We start from the raw sequence: 21421 nt of genomic DNA on the forward strand, positions 1-21421 counted from the left end.
CGTTATCTCGATTGTACAATGACGACGAACGACCCAGGCGCAGATCCCTTACACGCCCCAAATCCAAGTCTTAACGCAAACCCGACATATATATATTTCAACATTGACTGTTAAGGTCATTTGTTGACTTTACATATTTTATAAAGGAAAAAAGTATGAAATGTTTGGGAGTAGTTTTAACAATTCACCATGTGCAATACGTAATATTTTATCAAGGTAAAAAACAAATAATTTTACAATAGCAGAAGCACGTCTGTTTTCATACATTTTGTATCTTACTTAGCTCATTAACTTTACCTTGTTAATGTAGTTTACAATTGTAATAAAATTAACGGTACAAGGTGCACCAACAGCACAGAATACTATATTAGATCTTGAATAATTAAATTCAAGTGGATTCGATAAACAACAAATTTATTCTAATTAATATCCTATTTAAATATTTAAATCTATGGTTATGGATTAAGGATTTCACTTTCAATAAAAAAAACTGTGCATAGTCGATTTTTGGAACACCTTGTATAACATTTATTTGTAATAACCGCGTACAAGAAACATACATTTCGCAAAGCGGTTGAATAAAAGAAATAAAAAAGATCGTAAGAGAAATTATGACATTAGAGGAAGATTAAAATCTATCTACAAAGGCCTCGCATTAATTGCATCAACGAACAGTAAATTGTTATCTTTTTTAACACACATGTAGTCTAGAGGAACGATAAAGGATGAAAAACTTTTTACTCGAAATCACGTGAATAGTCGATCGATTAAATAGTTAATGATTGATTAATTAAATGTAAAAGAAGTAACGAATATGTATCTTTTATGCATCAGTCTGTCACATTCGGTAAAAATATATTAAAATTTTTAGTAGTTTCCATTTTTGTAAAAAATCGTTAGTTATGGTATTATAAAAGATAAATATGAAATTGCCCCGCGAAACGGAGTCGTGTTTGTTTCGAAATTTTATTGAGATCCAAAATCGTGATATCTTAAATACGATCCGTACTGTCGCAAACACAAATCAAGCTACGTAGTACATCACTATATAACGATAATAATAGTACATTTGTAGCATTTTACGATGTATTCGCGTAAAAAGTAATATGTAGCAATTGTCCTCCACCAAAAATAATTAACAAATAGCTTGTTTATCTAGAAAGATGGGACATGCATACGTGCAATGTTAAAACACAATTACATCTTTTTTGTTCGTATAATATCGGAATTGAATTCAACGAGTTTCAATGCTGCTCGATAGAAACAGTTCGATTGTATCATGATCGTTTCCATCAAAGAAAAAGGAAACTTAACGATTAACAAGTATCAATAAAAAATATATTCGTAACGGCTCTCCTCTTTTACGTCATGGCCATTAATAGTGTCCCTCACTTAATCTCTGTAACTTTTCTTATAACGTAATTCTACTTAAGTAGCTATTTCTTTATTTTGTTAGGCGCATCAATTCAACATATACTTACATATTTTTCTTTTTTTTTTTTTATCCTTTGTCACAAGATGCCTATATAATATTAGAAATACTATATAGATGATTTAAGTCGCCTTTTTACTTTTTACTTTTATTATTTAGAAATATGACGTAACGCAGTATATTCGTTGCGTTACAATATGGCTGCCATGTTCACAATTTGTGATGTATCTTGCTTCTTTGTACAAGCTATAATTTTTTAATTATATTCAGCTACACACCATGAAACGGATCGTATAAATTTTCCTCAATTTGTTTCTTAATGCTGCATCAGAAAATTTTTTAAAATTATATTTTAATAGATTGATCTACAGATGAAACAACATGAAACATTTAAATTTTTCCATGAAGATTTGTTACGCTTGTATGTAAATAAAATGCATTTTATTAAAATTACCTAGGCCTAGTTCTACTAAACCATCGAAAATTTTGCTCAATCACGAAATTGACTGTTAAAAGAAATGCAGTGAGAATGTTCAGTTAAAATGTAAAATATATCGACAATCTTGGCAGTTAATATATCTCGATTGGTTCGTCGCTACAATACTCGAAGTTCACTTGCTTATCATTTATAGCTAAATGCTAATGCCGCGTATAAATCTAGATTTTTTAAAAAATCTACGATATATAAATTCTACCTATCGCCGCTGTGTACACGTGAGTCCATTAAGTAACAAAAAATCTAATTATTGTGTGGCTCTGTGTACAGAGCATAAAACCAGGGAGTAGAGTACAGGACAATTTGGAATATTCCTAAGAACCGACTTCTTCAGGCCTTGCCAATGGAGCTTTCGACTTTTCGGTAGTCACTGTAGTTGTTGTTATCTCCAAGTTTGCCAAGTCAGCTGCACTAATCTGCAATATTAAAAATAATGATGTTACGCATTTATCTGAATGATACTCTGCAAAAACTATCATGTATCCAGTTAAACAAAGCCTTATAACTACGCAAAAAAGATTGTTAATACACCAATAAATTAAGCAGCGATATGTTATAAAATATACCCACAATTTGAAGATTGATTAATCGATTATCCAATTCTTAAACAAACTGAACTACGTAAATCGTGTTAGTAGATTAAGAGCGGGCGATATGCTAAGCATTAATTATATAATTTCATGGCAAAATAATTGCATATCCCTAATAAAGATATAAAATATCTCTTCCTTATTAACATAAAATGAGTGGTTACTTCAAACGAATTTAAACTGGGAAGAATATTGTAATCACAATTTAGAGCAATTTTAGGACTTCCAGAGAAGGAACGAATGGTTATGTATTACTGAAAAAATGAACATGCCTTATCATCTAACACACCTAATGTTTATGAAAACTGAATTAAAATTCCTAAGAAAATAGTAATATCATTAGCGGGTATTATCTTTTCTTTATATTAGTAAGGACAACATATCTTCTATGCGGATGTTTATAGAATTCTTATATATTGCACTACTTTTGACAAATTCCAAAAATTTAATGGCATTCTATCATTTTGTCGCAAAATATAGGCTTAATATCGAGGTAAGGACCGACACCAATTATCGCAATACATTCAGTGCCGTTTGCTGACCTCGACGTTTGGAGGTAGAGTGATGGTAGCGTGTGTCGTTGTAGTCTCAGTACCGCTGCGTATCTCTCTTTCTACCGTAGTGCCTGCGCAAGAACAAATAGCACAAAACGAAACAATAACAAAAGAATACAAAAAATATCAGAAGAATAAAAATAAAAAATTACAAAGCGATGAAAGACAAACACAAAATGTTAAGCGATCGATGAATTACGTAATATATGAAATTATTAAGAATATTATCGTATACAGTCTTCAAATACTATAACATGGGGTAACCTAAAAAATATTCATTTAAAAAATATATTTAAAAAGAATTCGATGAAATGTTAAAAATCAGTTTAATATAATGTATTATTGGTCATTTGAATAATTTATAATTCACACTAATTTGAATCAGCAATGATTTCACTCACTATTCATTTGTTGTGTTTCATTTGTCTGACTTGTTTCGATCTCTCCATTAGCGGTAGTATTGTTGGTTGTTTGCGAAACAACGGTTGTTGTTTTTACAACTAGGGATTGATTTTGAGTGGAAATTTCTGAAGTTCGTGAAGTCACTTCCATTTTAAGTCCTGCAAGACGACTATGAAGTTCTTCGGAAGACGTTGCATTTCTGAAAAGTGAACTGTTACTGCCAAACAAGTGGCAAGTGTAGGAAACAACGATTAGCACAGCAAAATAAACATATTATTAAAGTCAGCTTGTCAAATTAAGTTTATCTTTCCTTGAAATTTTTACTCTTGTCCTTTGTCATTTTTATTGTCATAAAATTAATTGTAAACGGGTAAGCAAAAGAAGCATGTGAAATAAAACAATAAAAAGCTAGGCATAACATACAAACACGTCCACTTACAGTAAATGGTCTTTCACGCTATCGATCGTTATATCTCCAATAGAACTTAAGTCTTGACGATCGTCCTCTCCGTTTACATCATTGGTACTTGCTGCGGGTTGCAAAGATGATTCTTTCGGAGACTCTTCACCACCGGCTAAAATAGATGTATTCAAGAATAGGTACTAAAGGGTTAGGAGACAGCGTTCCTTGATGATGTTAATCAGCATAAAGTACAATTTAGCAGCTAGCTCGTTTAATAAATCACAAGTAATTATAGCAAAGCAACATTTAGATAAATACACGAGTTACTTGAGATATGCCAAGCGATTACGCATATTTAGTAGTAGCACGTTTAAACATCCTATGACAACATATAACTTAATGATTACCCGATATCTGTTAAGTACAAATTAAAAAAACTTATGTAGGTGCTCGTGGTATACTCACTAGAACCCACCACACCATTCTCTATAATCATCCTTTGTACCGCATCTGATTGGCTTCCCTGCGTTGTTTCACCTTCAGTTTCTGCTGTACCTTCGACTACACCTTGTTCTTGGGTTTCTTCGTTGTTAGTTTCCGGAAATGATCTAGCATTCGGTGGTAAATTTAACGCACAGTGCGCTTTTGTCACTTTACTAGCAGACAATGAAATTCGCTGCAGTTCCGAACTTGAATACAAATATAGCGCTTCGCCAGCTTTTGTGAACGTCAACGAAGAAATTCCACTAGAAAAACAAAACAATATACTCACAGATATACTCATATGATATACACAGATAAACACAGATGTAAAAGAGATATACTCACTTAATGTCTTCCTTCTTAATAACAGCGGCATTAAGTTGTCTTCTTAATTCGGGAACACTGAGCACTAAACAATCACCAAGATTACTCAAACATAATAAACAGGTTTCTTCATGAGTTCCTGCAGGTTCGATTGGGCACGTGAATTTTGCAAAACCAGTTTTTCTAACTCGTGAACCCTCGTTTGCAGTAAGTTTGTATTTACAATATGGTTTCAACGATGGAAGATTGAAGATTTTGAATTGTTCTTCGCTAGCAATTACAACTCTGTGTGGAGAAGCCATATCGGGACCAGGACTTACACCTTTCTCAGCTTCGAATGGTTCTGGCAACGGTACGCTAGACCCATCGAGAATTGTAATTGCAATTACAGGTGCTCTGTGCTTTAACTGAATCTCTTTGCCTAATGTACAATTTACATCCTCTTCTGTTCTTCTAACACCAGCAGGGATTGCTAACGTGAAAACATAAACTGTACCGTTATTGGTACCCGCCCAAAGCGTAGGCGTTGTGTTTTGCACTGTAATAAAAAAAAAAAGTTAATAGAATATTCATAATTTATATTCGATAAAGATGTATTAGAAACACTTACTGCTTATAATGTAACTTCTAGCAAAATATAAACATCGAACCATTGACCCCAGTGCATCATCTACTGGTCTTGCTTCCACTTGTCTCTCCACAGGCTTCAATTCCACTGGCGAAAGGTCACCACTCGGAGAAGAAGCAACACTGGACCTTCAAAAATTAAAAACCAATCATTGTTTAACATAGTAACATTAGTTACAGTTTAACAAGCAAAAAATACTCACGTTTCTTTCTTCTTTTCTGATGTTGTATTCCTAGTTGGACTAGTGGCATTTGTTCGACGCTGTGATCTTCCTTTTCGTAATCTCCTAAAAGATTCCCTCAATGATTTTTTAAACGACTTTCTTCTAGAAATTGGTGTATCGCCTGCTCCAGAAAGATCTAGAATGACATAACGAATCGAAAACTAATTTACTGTCTTTACAAATATACGATTTACAGATATTCAATTAATAAAAGATATGTAAAAATACCATTTGGATTAAGTGTACACTTCACATTGACAGCTTTCGCTCTTGTATAATCGAAAACAGCTAAACCATGAGCCGTGCCTGCAGCAAGTAATCCCCACTCGCTATGCATAGCCAATGCTGTAACCGCAGCTGGTGGGTATAATTGAAGAAGACTTTGTGGTTGAAAACCGACTGCGAAAGATATACTAGTTGTCCTCGCCGGAAGACGATCATGGCCTTTCCAAACAAATCCATCGCGATCGTTTACGATGTTCATCGTGATGGCTTTGATTTCCTTGTTTACAGGTTCGGATGATATGGTAGTTGTAATTATGTGACCAGCCGTGCCGGCAACCACTAATGTCGATGACAGCGGACAAAGCAAAACTTTTTTCACAGCAAGTCTGGGATCATCGGAGTACGGATCAAAGGTTCCAACTTTTCTAAATGGTGGCCACTCGTCCTCGTCATCCTCCGGTGGTTGTTCAAGAACATCCAGATGTTCGCCAGTAAACAGAATGGATGAATTGTACTTGTAGAGAGGTGTTAGAGCAACGTCAGACGCATTCCAAAATCTCACGGTTCCATCCTCGTGGCCGGTAAGTAATAATTCTCTGCTTTTTAATTTATCATTTTCCGATTTCTGATTCAGAATAATTCCACCATCTATAGGCCATGGTTTATCCGAGTATAGATGTTCCGTTTGCGCTTTCCCAGCTGCGATAATGTTCTCCCATAATTCCTCAGGAACATTCGGGACGTGTTGCGAACAGGTGACCTATAAATAAGGACATCACAGACATAATGAGAAGGAACGTATACTTCTAAAACGTTATATTACAAATTACAAATGATATCTACCGCACTTGCATGGAGAGATACTAAATACGGTAATGCCATCATCTTCCATTCAGGATTATTCAAATCAATGGCTACTATCTCTTCTTCGGCCAATACTATAAGCGCTTCTGGACTATCAGATGCATCTTTTCCATCCTCTTGTTTAGGAAACACAGTGAAGAAGTCGATCACCTTTGACGTGAAATCAAAAACAACATGCTTCCCCTTCGCCATAACGGTAATGGTGTGACGATCGCCGTAACTTGCACGTTGCATTCCCCCCGAAAACAAAACGAGTTCTCCGAGTCTGTGAAATGTTTTACAATGAGTCATTATCAATCCAATTACAGAAAAGATAATTATCGATGTTGTGGGGAAATGCTATACTCACTCTGCGGTCGGATAGACGAGAATTTTAGTGACAGCTTTACAGGGAAATGGTCCATAGGGTGTACTCGATTCCAACATGCTGTCGCTGCCTGGACTCCAAAATGCATAGGATCCATCGTTGTGGGAGGAAACAAAACGGGTGTCGGAGACCCAGTGGACAGATTCCAGCTGTTGCGTGGAGACGAATGTCTGCGCACGCGAAAACAAACCCATCAGCTGCACGTACACGTTCGCCAAAACCACCAAAGACACAAACAACAATCAGAACGAGCGATACCATCTCACAATACGCGCTTAACCCATCGGTGCATATTATTTCATTTTAAATTAAAACGTTTCACGAATCGTTATTCTACATAGAGCTTGTTTCAATTACTTAGATATGCGATTCATTAATACTTTTTAATCCTGTTGCTTTCGATTCGGTCATTTTCAATCCAATTGTACCTTTTAACGTTACAGAATACTCAAGTTTAAATGAAATATACAAAAATTCTTATCGATATGCATTTCTTTCGTTTTAATCTCATGTCACACACCCTGAAACGTTACAAATACATTTTGTTTGTGAAAATGAGAGCAAGATCGAAATACAAAAATTCAACGATCGCAACAGGAATGAAGCATTTATTAAATGATACAATTGATTAAAATTATTCTCTTTTGCGTGGTACTTGAGCTGAATGCACCTCTATGTACCGATGGATTAAGCATTGCCCCACAAATGTAGTAAGCAAGTGTGTTGGAACTGTTTTATAAGCGTGTCATTACATCTGCCACACTATAGTCTTGTATACATAGCATGTGTATAAAGAAAGATATGGAATAATAATACGAAGGCTCACCTGTTGGGCTCCTGGAGTCGCTTTGTTCCACAAAACCATTAAACCACGATTGTAACCTATCAGAATATTGTCTGGGTGACCTGGTTGTTCCGCTATCGCCTCGACCGCTCCTGGATTCTTCTTGTAATCGTCTGGCACACTGTCATAACATCGATACGTTACGGGTACATGAATCCAGCCATTTCAATGCCAACTCCCTCGCAATCGACAATCAAACGCTCCGTTCCATAATGAAAGTTAATTGAAAAAAAAATACAAAAAGAAAATCGGGATTCCCATGATTTTGCGCTAAAGACTCATTGTTTCGCAAATTCCGGCTCAACTTGTTAGCATCGCTCGTATCTCACGAATTTACGACTAGTCGTTAACGATAATATTTCAAATGGTTCGTTTCGCGTAATTTATGTTCATACTAAAACTACCAACGACTAAAGTATAAAATTTGTACCAAAAAGATCAAAATAAAAGATATACCAAAAAATGCATAACGCTAAAGAAGAATCAAGTCAGTTGCTATAGGCATTCAGCATGCGAGTTTCAAAATGCATATAAAAACGCAAGAATTATTCTTACTTTTGCATCACAACATCCTGGTAAATGATATTGTCAGGCATTACAAATGTTTTCAAGTTGAGAAGATAGATGTTCCCGCCCTCCGTTCCAAGAAGAAGATGTTCGCCGCTTGATTCGAGACACATCGCCGAGATTTTCTTCAATTTGCCCTCCAACGATAACGACTTGGTCTCCACGACCGAACTTTCGTTGATCTCCCATAAATGAAGAGAGTTGTCGTCGCAGAGAGAAACCACGCGACCCTGTTACATTCGTAGTAATCAATCATTTTTATCGCGCACTTATTCTTGAACTAATCGCAAAGATTAATACTACACATAATTCTATCTATTTCAATGAATGAAAACGAATGTTAATTCGCAATTGTATTGGTGTCTCGTATTTGCCTCGTCATATTCATATTCGAATGTAAAACTCGTGACTTCGTAATAGCTTCGTATCATAATACAGATAAACAAAATAACGTATTGTAGATAATTTTCATGACCTCATCGTTTCTCACGGAACAGATCCCGTGTCCTTTTTTTTCCCCCGGTCACAAAGACGATACCTTCTTTGTAATAGGCGAAGTGAAAACTCGAGGAAAACGCAAGGTTAAGAAGGTTTACCTCGCGCCTCGCACTTTCACGCGCGTCTACGGTACTTCCAACGTGTTTTTCTCGAGCAGAACGTCGCTCTTTCCGCGTGTTATTAACGTGTGCAGTTGAATAATTGAGATCCCGTACTCGATCATTGTACCAGCAAAAGCACGACGTGGGTTATACCTTGCATTTTGCACTCTATCGTACGGAATTCGCTGAAATCGCGTCTTTTCGCGTTTGGTGAACTTTCCAATTTAAAATTGACCCATAATTCGAATTTGATGAATTCCGATTATTGATTCGTGATAATCTGATCGTTTCGATCAACAGAACGATTTAAAGCAACAAAATACGAGAGGGGAAAAAAAGAGAAGCCCAAGATCCGATCTGATATCTAACTACGACGAAGCAATCGTACAGGCGCTATCTTATCGGTTTTAGGATTCGCTTGAAAAATGATCGCGATAACGAGATTTTATGACTCGTAACGAGCAATGTAAGCAACTCGGTGCTCGATCATGCCACGCCTATTCTGTGTATTGCTTCGTATCATATATTTTATACACAACTTATTACAAAACAATTTACCGGCAAAGGCAAATGAACGTGAATCGACTCATCGTTATTCATGTATATATATGCTGATTTCCCATATTAGTCTGCTCGTTTTTTCCTCGTATAGGCAATTAATTACCTACTTACTGAGTTTTATTCGTTCATGTGTACATGTACTGTATGCTTTTGTCATCGCCCCTTGACACTGTTCGCTGTTAGAATTTTTATTTCAATTTTTACGAATACATACGTTACTGTGCATCCTAACGTATCATCTTATATCCCAATAAATATAATTATTCTTTCTTCTATAAGCTAATAACGAAGATGGTTCGAAGGACGTAGCAGGATAAATGAAAAAAAAAAAAAAAGGAAAATTGATAATTATTGTCGCGTTGGAAATTTTACGATTGCATCATCGGTTGCTTTGTAGATGAATTTCATAACGAAATTTTCCCGGCGGCGAGGTTCGTATTTAAAAGAAAGGAAACAGGAAAAGCATCGCGTACGTACGGTAATACGTTGCCGACCTTTATGGAACGGGCGACAATGGTGTTCGTATATTATTTATTCGTACACGCGTGCAAAAGCGCGTTGCGCGTGTCGCACACAGTTATGCAACTCGGTAACGATGGCCGTATAAGCCGAACACGGTGTCGCGTTACCGGTGCAACGCGTGTGACTTTTAAAACAACCATAACTTCACACCTCCGTCTGGTCCCTTTGATTACAATGTACGCAGAAGATATTACTATCGCGGGCAGACCTGACACGAAGCACCGTTTCCTCGGCGTTCTCTCTTCTTTTTTTTTTTTTTCTTTCTCCTTTTATCGAACTTCTAACAAACATTTAGCTTATAAAAATAGCAACGTCAATATTCAAGCGATTCAAAGTGCGATAAAGTACGCTCTTCTTATCGTCAAGATTTCTATACTCCGTTCTACATGTACTTAGATCTCTCGTATTATGCTATGCAATGGTCAGAGGGAATATTAGAAATGGAGACGCTATAAGGGTAATTGGAAAACACAAATTCCAAGAGTGACTTGAAGAGACAAAAATTTCTGGAATTTCTCGTTAGGAGATAACGTAATTCCTTTGGAAGGTTTAAGAACTATTAGCGTGGTCATTAAGAAATCCGAACTAGGATGGTACGTCAGCTGGCATTCGTTTCAAAGTATACGCTATTGCATATTTTAATCCAGTGAAGTTTACACGAACTGAGCTCCCACAGTGTTTCGTTCGTTTCTATTTAATACAATTCATCGTTTAGCGTTTAATATATGTCCTAATCTCGTCGATTGAAAACTATAGAAATAAATCTAGAAATCGATTCCCACGCAAACGTTAGCATCGCTAAACCATGGAGTTTACAAGATCATAAACCAACAATTTAACACACTGTTGAATAGCCACGAGTACATTCGTGTTTACACGTGCATCAATTTACGCAATTGCTGAGCTATAAAATTGTGTGAATTGTTCATTATAGAATTGTGTTTATCGTGCTCGACGGTACTCGTTAACGTTAAAGCTATCAAACTACAATCAGAATAAAAAAATTCTTCCAATAAAACGGAAACATAAAACTATTTACTTCCATCTTATCATCGTGGTTTCAAGCATTAGACTGCGGATATTTATGCAAATTCATATCCTTACAAACATAGTTGACAGAAATGGTAGTTTCACTCACTGCATACTACGATGAGATTCATATTTTGGACGTTTTATATATTTTTGTATATTTTTTGCATCTATGCGCGTTTTCAAATTTCCCGTGAATGCATGAAAACCATCAATATACAATATATTTAAACGCGTACGTTCCAGCATCGAGTTATATTCAAGTAAAGTTATTAAAAATTATTCAAGTTTTCCTTGACTTCTGAAAATAGTTTTGCATAAGTAGTAGATTAGTAATAAATAAATAGCGGCGCTTACCTCATTGGGCAGAGCAACAATCTTTGTGACAGCATTCTCTCCACTTTCGATGGTGTGTTGTCCATAGAATTCCACACCTGGCCTACCGAATCTGTAATCGCACGTCAGTCAAGGAAAACAGAGAAAATTAGATAGCCCTATTTGCAACAGTAAACCACCTCTTATCAAGAAACAGAAGGTGGTTTTATTTCGAAAATATCAGATTTAACGTTCGCTGACAGGAACGATTGTGCTCGATCCACGAATTGTATAGGCCTTTTATATCGTCGTCGATATTCTACTTCAATCGCCGACACAACATCGTACAACAGTTTCGCCTAAAGCCATCTCTTACGTCGTCGATCAGACACGCCTGTTATCGAAGGTACAAGCAATTCCAAAATAAATAGCACAGACAGAGATTCGAGGTTTATAAAGATTTTACAAGCAACTAGCAGCAACTCCTAATATCAATTGCAAATAGAATTTCCGTCGAGACAGTAAAGACGTCTATCATACGTCTTGCGAAATGATAATGATCATCTACCGATTACGTAGCCATTCGAACATCTGACATCGAGACGCGAATAAAGTAACCGGTATGCAGTCGTACGGTACGCACTGACGCATTGGGAATCAATCCTTTTGTGCGCTTGTAATTAGCATTTTTCAGACCGTACTCGACGCGTGTACCAATCGATTGACGAAAGAACAATTATACAAAAATAATGTTTTAATTAACTCTTCGAATGTATCGACTTCGACATCCTTCCGTCTGGAAATGTCTTTTCATTGATATTATAATTGTTCCTAATTGTCGAACAATTAATATAATTATATAAAATAATGAAACGTAAGACAAAGTACAATAAATTTTTACGGGTAGATACAGAAAAGATAATATTATTTCGACAAACATCGTAAAAAATATCAGGCACATCTAGATTAGCTTCGATAGATTACAGTCCTTTTAGATCGATGATTGACCTAATACGAACTGGGTAATCAGGTAACAAAAGCAGGTCTACACTGACTAATTTCTAAACGTTCGTTCGGTAATGAGTTTCTTAACGATCTCGAAAGATATATGCGTAATTTCATGTTAACATAGTACATGTTCCGGGAATGATTTAATGCCTTTGCGGTACACATCAACCAGACATCAAGAGGAACAAGTGGTTACACTGTCGAGATTTACGCGCTGCTGCAACGACGACGAAGATCCGACGGAACAACGGAGGATTTGTGATTCCTGGAAATGATACGAACGAATCTCTACTTAACTGATCAAACTTTCAAACGTACACCATCATCGATTTTACTTTAACATACAATACGACGTAAATTTCTATTGCTTATTTCCAATGATCTCATTCTCGATCGCATTATTCTCCATCCCTACCGGAACATACATACATACGTATAATTATTTTTAATTTTTTTATTTCCATCGGTACATCTTCGATCCATATTCCTGCGTATAAATTTATCTAAATTTCGCGATCGATTCGTAACGTACCTAATACAAAACATAGTACCATGCTCGAGGCTTGCACGCTCTTTCATCTTTCGCCAGACGTAACCAAAGTCAGAACACCTCCGCTATTTCATATTCATATGCGCGACTCTGCGATACTTCGATACTTTCACATCCTACGTTCCCAGTCTCACGGGAAACATGACTCCAAATTCAGTTCCGTCGCATCCAACACGGAGACCCTCCGGAGAACCTTGCATCGGGGAAAGCAATCTATCGCTCGACAAATGCAATTTTCTCGCGGAAACGACAACGTTGAAACATAAGAATCGTCGCACGATTCGATATAGCTGTCTAAAGAAGAAAAAGCAGAGCGTTTTCTGAATGAAAGCCGTGACCGTAAAAGCCGGGGCGTAAATCGAGGAACAGCTTTGACGTGATGGCAAAATATCGAGTATCGTTGTATCTAAAATTAGTATTCATGGTGGGGGGGGGGGGGGAGAAAGAGATCAGAAGAAACCGGCGTCAATCACGTTCCCGTTTCCCTTAGGCCAGTGGCTCTCCAAGTGGCTTTCGACGATTTATCGGTAGATAGGAACGTTATCGAGCATCGAGACAGTGCCTTGTGGTCGGATTATAAATATCGAGAGGAAAAGGCAAAAGAAGAAAACAAAAATAAATGAACTGGCCGAAAGCGAAAGAGCGACGAAATCGAAAAGGATACACCTTGATGGCGCCGGATGCCGTGCCAATGATCATCAACCGCAAACTCGGATCCCATGCGAGGGCTGTGGGTTTGTTTGGGAACCCATGCTGCACCGTCTGCAAAAAACAGGAAAAGATTTTTATTAGTCTTAGTTATTATAGCTATTAACGGGAGTGAGACGACAAATGTAAGGTTATTGGACGGTGCTCGAGTACCTCGAGTAGATTAGGTTTGTTTCGACGAACATTTCGGAATTTAATGATATTCTGCTTTAATGATAGTCGTTCGAGTAGAATCCCGTTAATTATTAACTGGCGCGATTCATCCTTCTTTATATAATAAGTTAGATAGTGAATGGGTAACACTTCGCGTAATTTATACTGTTTACATTCTCCTTAATTACCTGCATATACTTGATGAATAATTCTCGCAGTTATGTGTTGGAACAGTTCTGACCATTAACCATTATGGATTTATGAAATCGAACTTTGTTTCAAACTACATAAATGTTTGTCGTAATATTAAATTTTGCTTCACATCCCCGTATTTTTCAGAAATTTTCATGAAAGACTTATAAATCTCCTTTTGTCTCTATTTATAAGATGAAACGAGCATTGAAAACAGACGAGAATAAAAATACGAATCTCCGAACAGTTTCTCCAAAAGCTTTCCATTTTTTCACATAACGGACTAACTCACTTTTCGGTACTCGATTCATAAATTGGCATGGTCATTTCGCCAGACTATTCTTTATGATAATTGTACACTGTCAGCAGTAATCGGTACACTATTTATACGAGAAAGTCGCTAAAAATAGTGTACGCTATCTGCACTGTCGCTGATATGCGCACGCTCCACGACAAAAGTTTGATTCTCGATAAGTATCAACTTATTCGTAACTTAAATGTAAGACGTAGAATGAATTAACCTGTCAATTACCTGCAGAAAACGTATCGACGATTGTATAAAATTGTCTATATTTACTGCAAGTTCCAACTATAACGTAAAAAGTTTCTCGATGAACGGGGTAAACGAAGTACCAGTTCAAGATTCAACTTCCAATACCAGTTTTATCCCATGATATAGTTATTAATTTCTCAAGGACTAGGTTTTAAATAGAGTTATTAACTTTCCATTTTCAGCTCGGCTGTCTTTTAGCTGCTTTTATTACTTTTAAAGTAAATAGAACCGCGTGTGTACAAAAGTAATAGCAAAAGAAGAGAAGAATAAAGTTGAAGAGAATTGATGATGTATAAGCTATACAGACAGGACAACAGAATACCATATTCAGGCTTCTGTATTTCGTATAATGTATCAAACAAGAAAGAAAAGAAAAGAAATCGTCATAGGCGCTATAACTGACAAAAATCTTACCAGCCACTTCTCGAGCAACGCGAGTAGCTCACGGATCGGTCCATTTGTGACGCACGAACGGTTAAAACGGAAAATAAAAAAAGAAGAAACGCGGACTCTAGCGTAGCAATTAAACAGAATACGAGACAAAGTGAATTAAAGGAAACAACGGTGCTCGGGTTAACGATCGTGTCCTCCCCTTTCCGCGACTCGTTTTCAATGCGACTAACGTTAATTATGCACGACGCTTGTTTCCGACTTTCACGGCGTAACTCGTAGCCGGCGGCATCAGTTTTTGGTCGAGAGGCGCACCGATTACTCATCGATGAGTCAGATTGTCAAATCCCCGTTAATCGTGTGATTTTATCGCTCGTGCGTGCGTACTTACATCCCGCTCCACGCGCCCAATTACAAAGAATCTCTTTTACAACCAGCAATTAAAACACATTTCTGTAATACACATTGTAACAATGTACATCCTGTCACGGAGGGCGAATCGCTTGAAAAAAATCTCTTAATCTGTCTTTGTTATACTCGATAAGGGAATCTTATCGGACGAGATTTCAGTAATTTTTCGTTACTTCCGAAGAACAAACACGGTAAGATGAGAATTATGTTCCTTCTTATCGATACACGTGGTATTCAACTAAAAATACAATTTTAGTTGATGATTAATAATATCGAATCTTGGATTAATGTAACAGCGTTAATTGCGAGACCTTGGAACCGGTGATTCTTCGATGCTTCTGTTTCGTAATAATAAATCTAACGTAATCAAGCTGTTGATCTTCGGAAATTATAATCAAGATATACATTATTTCATTTTACGCTCCCTCAATGAAAAAATACGGCTGCTAAATTAAGCATAAAATAAATTTACATATTATATTACAACGTTGTAAGACAACTGACACGTTACTAAAAATTTAAATAACTCGGGAAGTTTTAGCATCATACGGCTACAGTACAACCCTCGAGATTTAGGGCTGTCCTCAATATCGATTTGAGGCACGGCAAGATTAGAAACAAGGGTGTCCGTCGGTATAACAGAGAGGAAAGGAGACCTTGACCTAGGTAATTTCCATGAGAAAGGGTGTCGCCATTTTTCAGTTTTGGGAGAGCGTACCGAAAGAATTAAAGTAAGAAGGTGCGTAAGCACGAACCGGCACAAGCACAACAAAGGATTCCCTCGTAAGGTTTAATCTGGCCTGATCTCAATGAGCCCAACCTCGATAGAAGTTACGTTAACTAAACATGGATCAAACGATGCTCTTGCTTATGTACACAGAGAAGAACAAATTTACAACATCAAAAATTGCTTGTTTTTATCGACACGTATAAAGATAAAAGATCGACTGCTGATAAAACTGAGAAATTTACTACTATTGTCGATTTTTATTAATATGTATGCACTGCCTAGGTTAATGTTAGATCTATAATTAGAAAATTTACGATTCTTCTTGAGAAAAAAAAAAAAACATTCGATCAATTGTAATGTTATAGCGATCTAATCTTATTCTTGGAAACATTAAAAGTTATTGTTCGATCAATAACACGATGTGACATTTCTTCAACAGAAATAGTTCACGTTGGTATAGTTAAGCATTTTTCTAGAATGTTCGGAACATCACAGAATTCGTGATATATTTCATACTTAACAAACAAATAAACATATTTTGAAAGGAAAATTATTCATTTTTACGCAATGTATTATTTAAATAATTTACCAGGAACATTTATTAAATATTGCCGAAGAATAACAAATATTTCTCTATTTGTTATACATTATACATTTATGATAAACGTTGGCGAATTTAAATTTTAGATGATAATAATACCACATCTATATTCATTTAATCACTCATCAGTTAGTTCTAATCTACATTAAAAACCCCTCGAAATAATACGTGGATATCAGTCCATGCCTAACCTAGTCAGCTTAGACTAACGGCACATTCGTCTGCGTATATTAAAGTAAACGTAAAAAGGGCTAGGCACCTTATCACGTATTTGTTTGCACAGAAAACCGATAATATCCTTCCTTCGTATCTCTTCTCTACAACGAGTACGTGGTATTATTGATAGAATCGATATTAAAAACCAAACGTTGATTGTTTGTCCCTCGAAGTAACTCCTCCATGGGATTAGTAAAATCAATCCACTTCCAAATATATATTAAAAGATCTAAAACAAAATTAACGAAAAATTTATTGCTTCTTCCTTTCTTCAAGAACGTTTGCCAAGTTTCAAAGATTCCAAGGTGATTCTATTTTGTTATCTTGTCGTTCCACGCCTTTTTCCGATTAAACGATAAAATGGCATCATTCGGTGATGTAATACAATCAGATGTTATTCGAGTTTCGATCGGACCAAACTGCTCCGTAAACGCCGGGTTTGCGTAAATGCGACCGCTTTAATTAAGGCAACAGGCACCCTCCACGCCGCGAGGGCTTTCTACTTTTTTTCCAACTCGTACATCTTACCGCGCAGAGCGCGCTACTTCTACCTGTAATTGCTTAACCGACAGATTAACCTACATTTCCTATTTCATTTCCTGACCGAACGAAAGTAACCTACACGTAGTAAATACACGCGTTTAGAATGGACGGAACGTTCCTATTGTCTAATTCAAATTCGTACCATACCCTGCGTCATATAAAAAACGGAACGAAAGAAACAAGGACTATGCGCAATTTCGATTGTAACCATGGACATAAATTGTGTCTAATTTTTATTGGAAATTTTCTGTTTCGACTATGCGCAGTTATGTATGTTTATTATCTGCCAAACAAGAGTAACGGTTGATATTTAGAAGTAGCGACAGTAGTAGTTTAGTAGTAGTGATATTATTATTTTATTATTAGACTTATTTTGGAAGAAAGCTATAAACAACGAAAGCGAAAAATGATGTAGTATATTTAATATTTTGAATAATGAATTAAGATAAGCAACGAGAACAACAGGGTTAAATGGTGTTTAATACAGCGCGTGATCCATTGTGATTTATCAAATTTTTTGGTATTTGCACGTGTGCACAAATTAACAAAACTATTCGAAAAATCATATTGAAGACTAGTACTATTCCCTTTAACTTTTTGTTTCGTCTTGTTAAAGATTTGCTAAATTATAACGAACGAGAAATAATATGAGTGACTAACTGTAAACTTATCCCTAAAGGTGACTAAACCTGAGTTATCCTTAGCCTGAGTTAGGTTGGGTTTTCGAAAAACCTGACTAATGGTGGACGGAAATTTGGCAACACAATGGAAAATTCTGCCAGGTCAAACAAGTAGCATTCTGAAATACTGAGTACTTCTAGCGTAGTTCTGTATTGAGAATGTAGATTCGAAAATGACTTTTTGGAATATAACTTTATGGTACATTTTCTAAAATTAATGGTAAGGAACAATAACCTTACCTATAATAAATGAGATTTTTTTAAATGTGTGTGTTAGCCACAAACCGACCTGCTAAAAAAGTTCTTAAATGACGAACAAGTTAAGAATTAACAATATTTGACTGTAACATAAAATCGCTTCATTGTCTTTCCTAATAAATGGTAAACGATACGAATAACAATTTTCAATAGCGAATAAAATATCGCATAAAAATCATCCTGCATGAAGCATCGATCGGAACCGGCACGAACTTCTAGTATTCGTGCGACTATTTTCGCAATCTGTATCGCCAAACTTCGAATCCAGCAGGCAGAGAATTAAACCGCGATAAGGTTTCGCGACAGTGCACCCGATGGCCAGTGATGATGACAGTCAGCCGTAGACAGAACCGCTAAAGAAACGCATCACACCGCACACATGACCACAATAATCCTGACTCTAGCATCGTATCTCGGCCACCCGTCGTCTTCTAGACTTTCGGTATCGATTACGTTCGGATATCGACCTGTTGATTCTGCACCGTTCATTCTTAAATCACGCTGTATCATGTTCTTGGACGAAGGCAATTTTAAAATCTTAATATTCCGCCATGAAACCAGCCTCTCAAAGGTGGTAGCCTCCGAATGGTGGTGTGCTGCTGATCAAACGCGTTTCGCAATGCTTCTTTCAAATCAATACAGGGCGACAAGCGCTCTTTGTTTCAATAAAATCGATTCAATAATTACATACTTAGTAGGAAAAACGAAGAGCAAAGGAACGAAATTAGTCGAATTTTAAAGTTAACTGGTTGCTTTATGTCGTGTTACGATTATAACGCTCGATTCGAAATACCAAACAAACTGTTTATTTAATAATACGGAAGTTGTGTTTTGTTACATATAGCAGCCCTAACCGTCAGTAATAAATAAGAAACGACAAACCTTGGAATATGATTTATACAAAATCTATTTAGTAACTTTTGAGGTAAATTATACTGCTCGCTCTGAAATGTACTTATAAGTTGTTCGTTTAATACATAGGGTATTGGTAGTTGATTGTGTAGCAATCACTCGTAACCGTCAATAACCTATGAGAAACGACAAATCCTGGCGCGCTTTATCGCGTGTTAAACGCGTGCGCTCGATAAACCGAAATTATAGTCGAATTCATTTGATTCCTCTTTATCGGGTATAAATTCGGAACAAGGTTTTCCTTTCGATTATGTACGATTTATATTATGGCACATATATTTATCAATCTTCTTGAGTCGTAATATTCAGCATCTTTTTACCTTTTCTTTTTTCCTTTCTTCTTCAAGACAAGATTTATCTTTAAAACGATTAAGTAGTTTACGCGTAAAAGGAATTTGTGTTCTGAAAAACGCATAGCGTATCAATATCGTGATATCAAGAAACTGGAGATTACTATCTGACATGGTAACAGAATAAACTTTCAATTGCAAGCCTGTTGACTTATAAATAATGAATGTGTAAATAAGATGTGAAAAAGATCGGTTTGTTTTAAGAAGATAGATGACTGATAAAATTAACCTTCCTGACGTCGTTTATCAAACTCAATTCGTCGACTCATTATTTTCTCTCGATTAAAACGTTAAAAAGCGTATTGAAAAAAAAAAAAAAAAGAAAAATGCTTAAACGATTCGCAACGTCCTTTCAAAGTTTTGAAATTAAGCGAATGAAAAGAAGCAAAGAAAAACCATACTCTTTAAATGTAAATGAAAACGAGTTTGACCCAATGTTCACTCATTCACTCTCACTTCTCTCCATTGTGAATAAAAAAACGGTGCAAAACACCTTTTCCTCGATGCATCGAAATTCTCCGCTTTCCATTGAAAACGCCAACACGTCGATATGATCGAACCTGAATACCCTATACATAGTAACATTGTTTTGTTGCAAAGGTAAATCTAATGTATTTCAGTAATTTCTCTCAGTAACGGATAAAAGTAAGGCCTAAGAAAGTAAGAAAGTGTCGACGCATTTCGCCGGGTCGGATGTGGGCGAAACTTTGGATCGGAACTCACCTTTCGAAACGCAAAAAGATCCTTTTGCAGTTTCTTTCTCTTGCAGTTTCTGTCGGTAGGTTGTTGGCCTTTGATAAACTTCAACATCTGTCGGCGTTTGTTCCTCGAACGGTGCGCGACACGTCCGTTAAAAACCGTTAATCCTCACGTGTAATGTCACGACGTTTCACTACCGTCGCGAAAGGCTCGGTTAAGACCGCGAGGACCTCCACGTAATTAAAACATTTGTGGCGTCTGGTCACCGCCTTCACCACCGTGCGTTCCGCAGCTCATCGTCCCCGCGCCACTGATATATACCAACGCCGCCGTCGTTCGATCGATGTATTAAAGAAAATACCGCGAAGTTTAAAAAATGAGGTTTATAAAAGACTCACCTTTTGAAAAGCAAAAAGATTCTTTTGCAGTTTCTGTCGTTCGACTGTTGTTTGTTGGCCCTTCCCTCTGATAAACTTCAACATTTGTCAGCGTTATTCGTTGTAAACCTCTACGTAGTCAAAACATTCTCGAATGAACGGTAAGACGATAACTGAATCCAGTCTCTCTGGTCGATGTGTCAGCCGCTACTCGTTTTTTCGGGTCTATCGCCGTAATGTCGGCTTTCGACCAATCACATATTTCGGTTACGTTCGACCATAGTCGGTTAAAATCGGCTGCGTTCGGTCAGATTCGGAACGAAAGCCTTCGTCGGGCGCGCCCGCACGAACAATGACCTCGATCAGGCTTGCCAAACCTCATCATGGAATATCTACTTTCACTTTATTCAATTGTTGACCGTTACACTCGTGAAAATGTTTTACAATGCTAATCTACTCCTCAAAATTTTAACTACAATAATGTAGTATTTAACAAGGTAACTTATAATTTGATATTCATTACGCAGATAATTATAAAACAAAAAAAGTAAATCTAAATCTTAGAATCGGTTACATTTTTCAAGGAAAAATGAATTAATGTTTTCATATATGTTAATGCGAAATGATAATATTTAAAGATATATTACAAATCATACAAATTT

General features: G+C 36.5%; 1 protein-coding gene across 9 annotated transcripts; it reads right to left on the bottom strand.

The window, feature by feature from the left end:
- Nucleotides 1-192: 192 nt before the first annotated feature.
- Nucleotides 193-20944, bottom strand: L(2)gl (LLGL domain-containing protein l(2)gl). Of its 9 annotated transcripts, none has more exons than XM_072022054.1 (16): nucleotides 20781-20944; nucleotides 13651-13748; nucleotides 11471-11561; nucleotides 8391-8632; nucleotides 7818-7956; nucleotides 6974-7161; nucleotides 6604-6889; nucleotides 5764-6520; nucleotides 5515-5671; nucleotides 5295-5440; nucleotides 4706-5222; nucleotides 4343-4623; nucleotides 3914-4049; nucleotides 3474-3673; nucleotides 3061-3143; nucleotides 193-2344 (listed from the first exon to the last, which is right to left on the bottom strand). In XM_072022054.1, the coding sequence occupies exons 1-16, from the start codon at nucleotides 20862-20864 to the stop codon at nucleotides 2243-2245; spliced, it is 3507 nt and encodes a 1168-aa protein (XP_071878155.1). In that variant the 5' UTR covers nucleotides 20865-20944; the 3' UTR covers nucleotides 193-2242. The 9 variants fall into 9 exon arrangements, with proteins under 9 accessions (XP_071878155.1, XP_071878147.1, XP_071878150.1 ...); XM_072022046.1 differs by having other exon boundaries at nucleotides 3474-3691; nucleotides 6974-7188; XM_072022049.1 differs by having other exon boundaries at nucleotides 3474-3691; nucleotides 20781-20943.
- Nucleotides 20945-21421: the final 477 nt, after the last annotated feature.

Source organism: Bombus fervidus, chromosome 2, assembly GCF_041682495.2.
Source record: "Bombus fervidus isolate BK054 chromosome 2, iyBomFerv1, whole genome shotgun sequence".
Classification (NCBI taxonomy): Eukaryota; Metazoa; Arthropoda; class Insecta; order Hymenoptera; family Apidae; genus Bombus; species Bombus fervidus.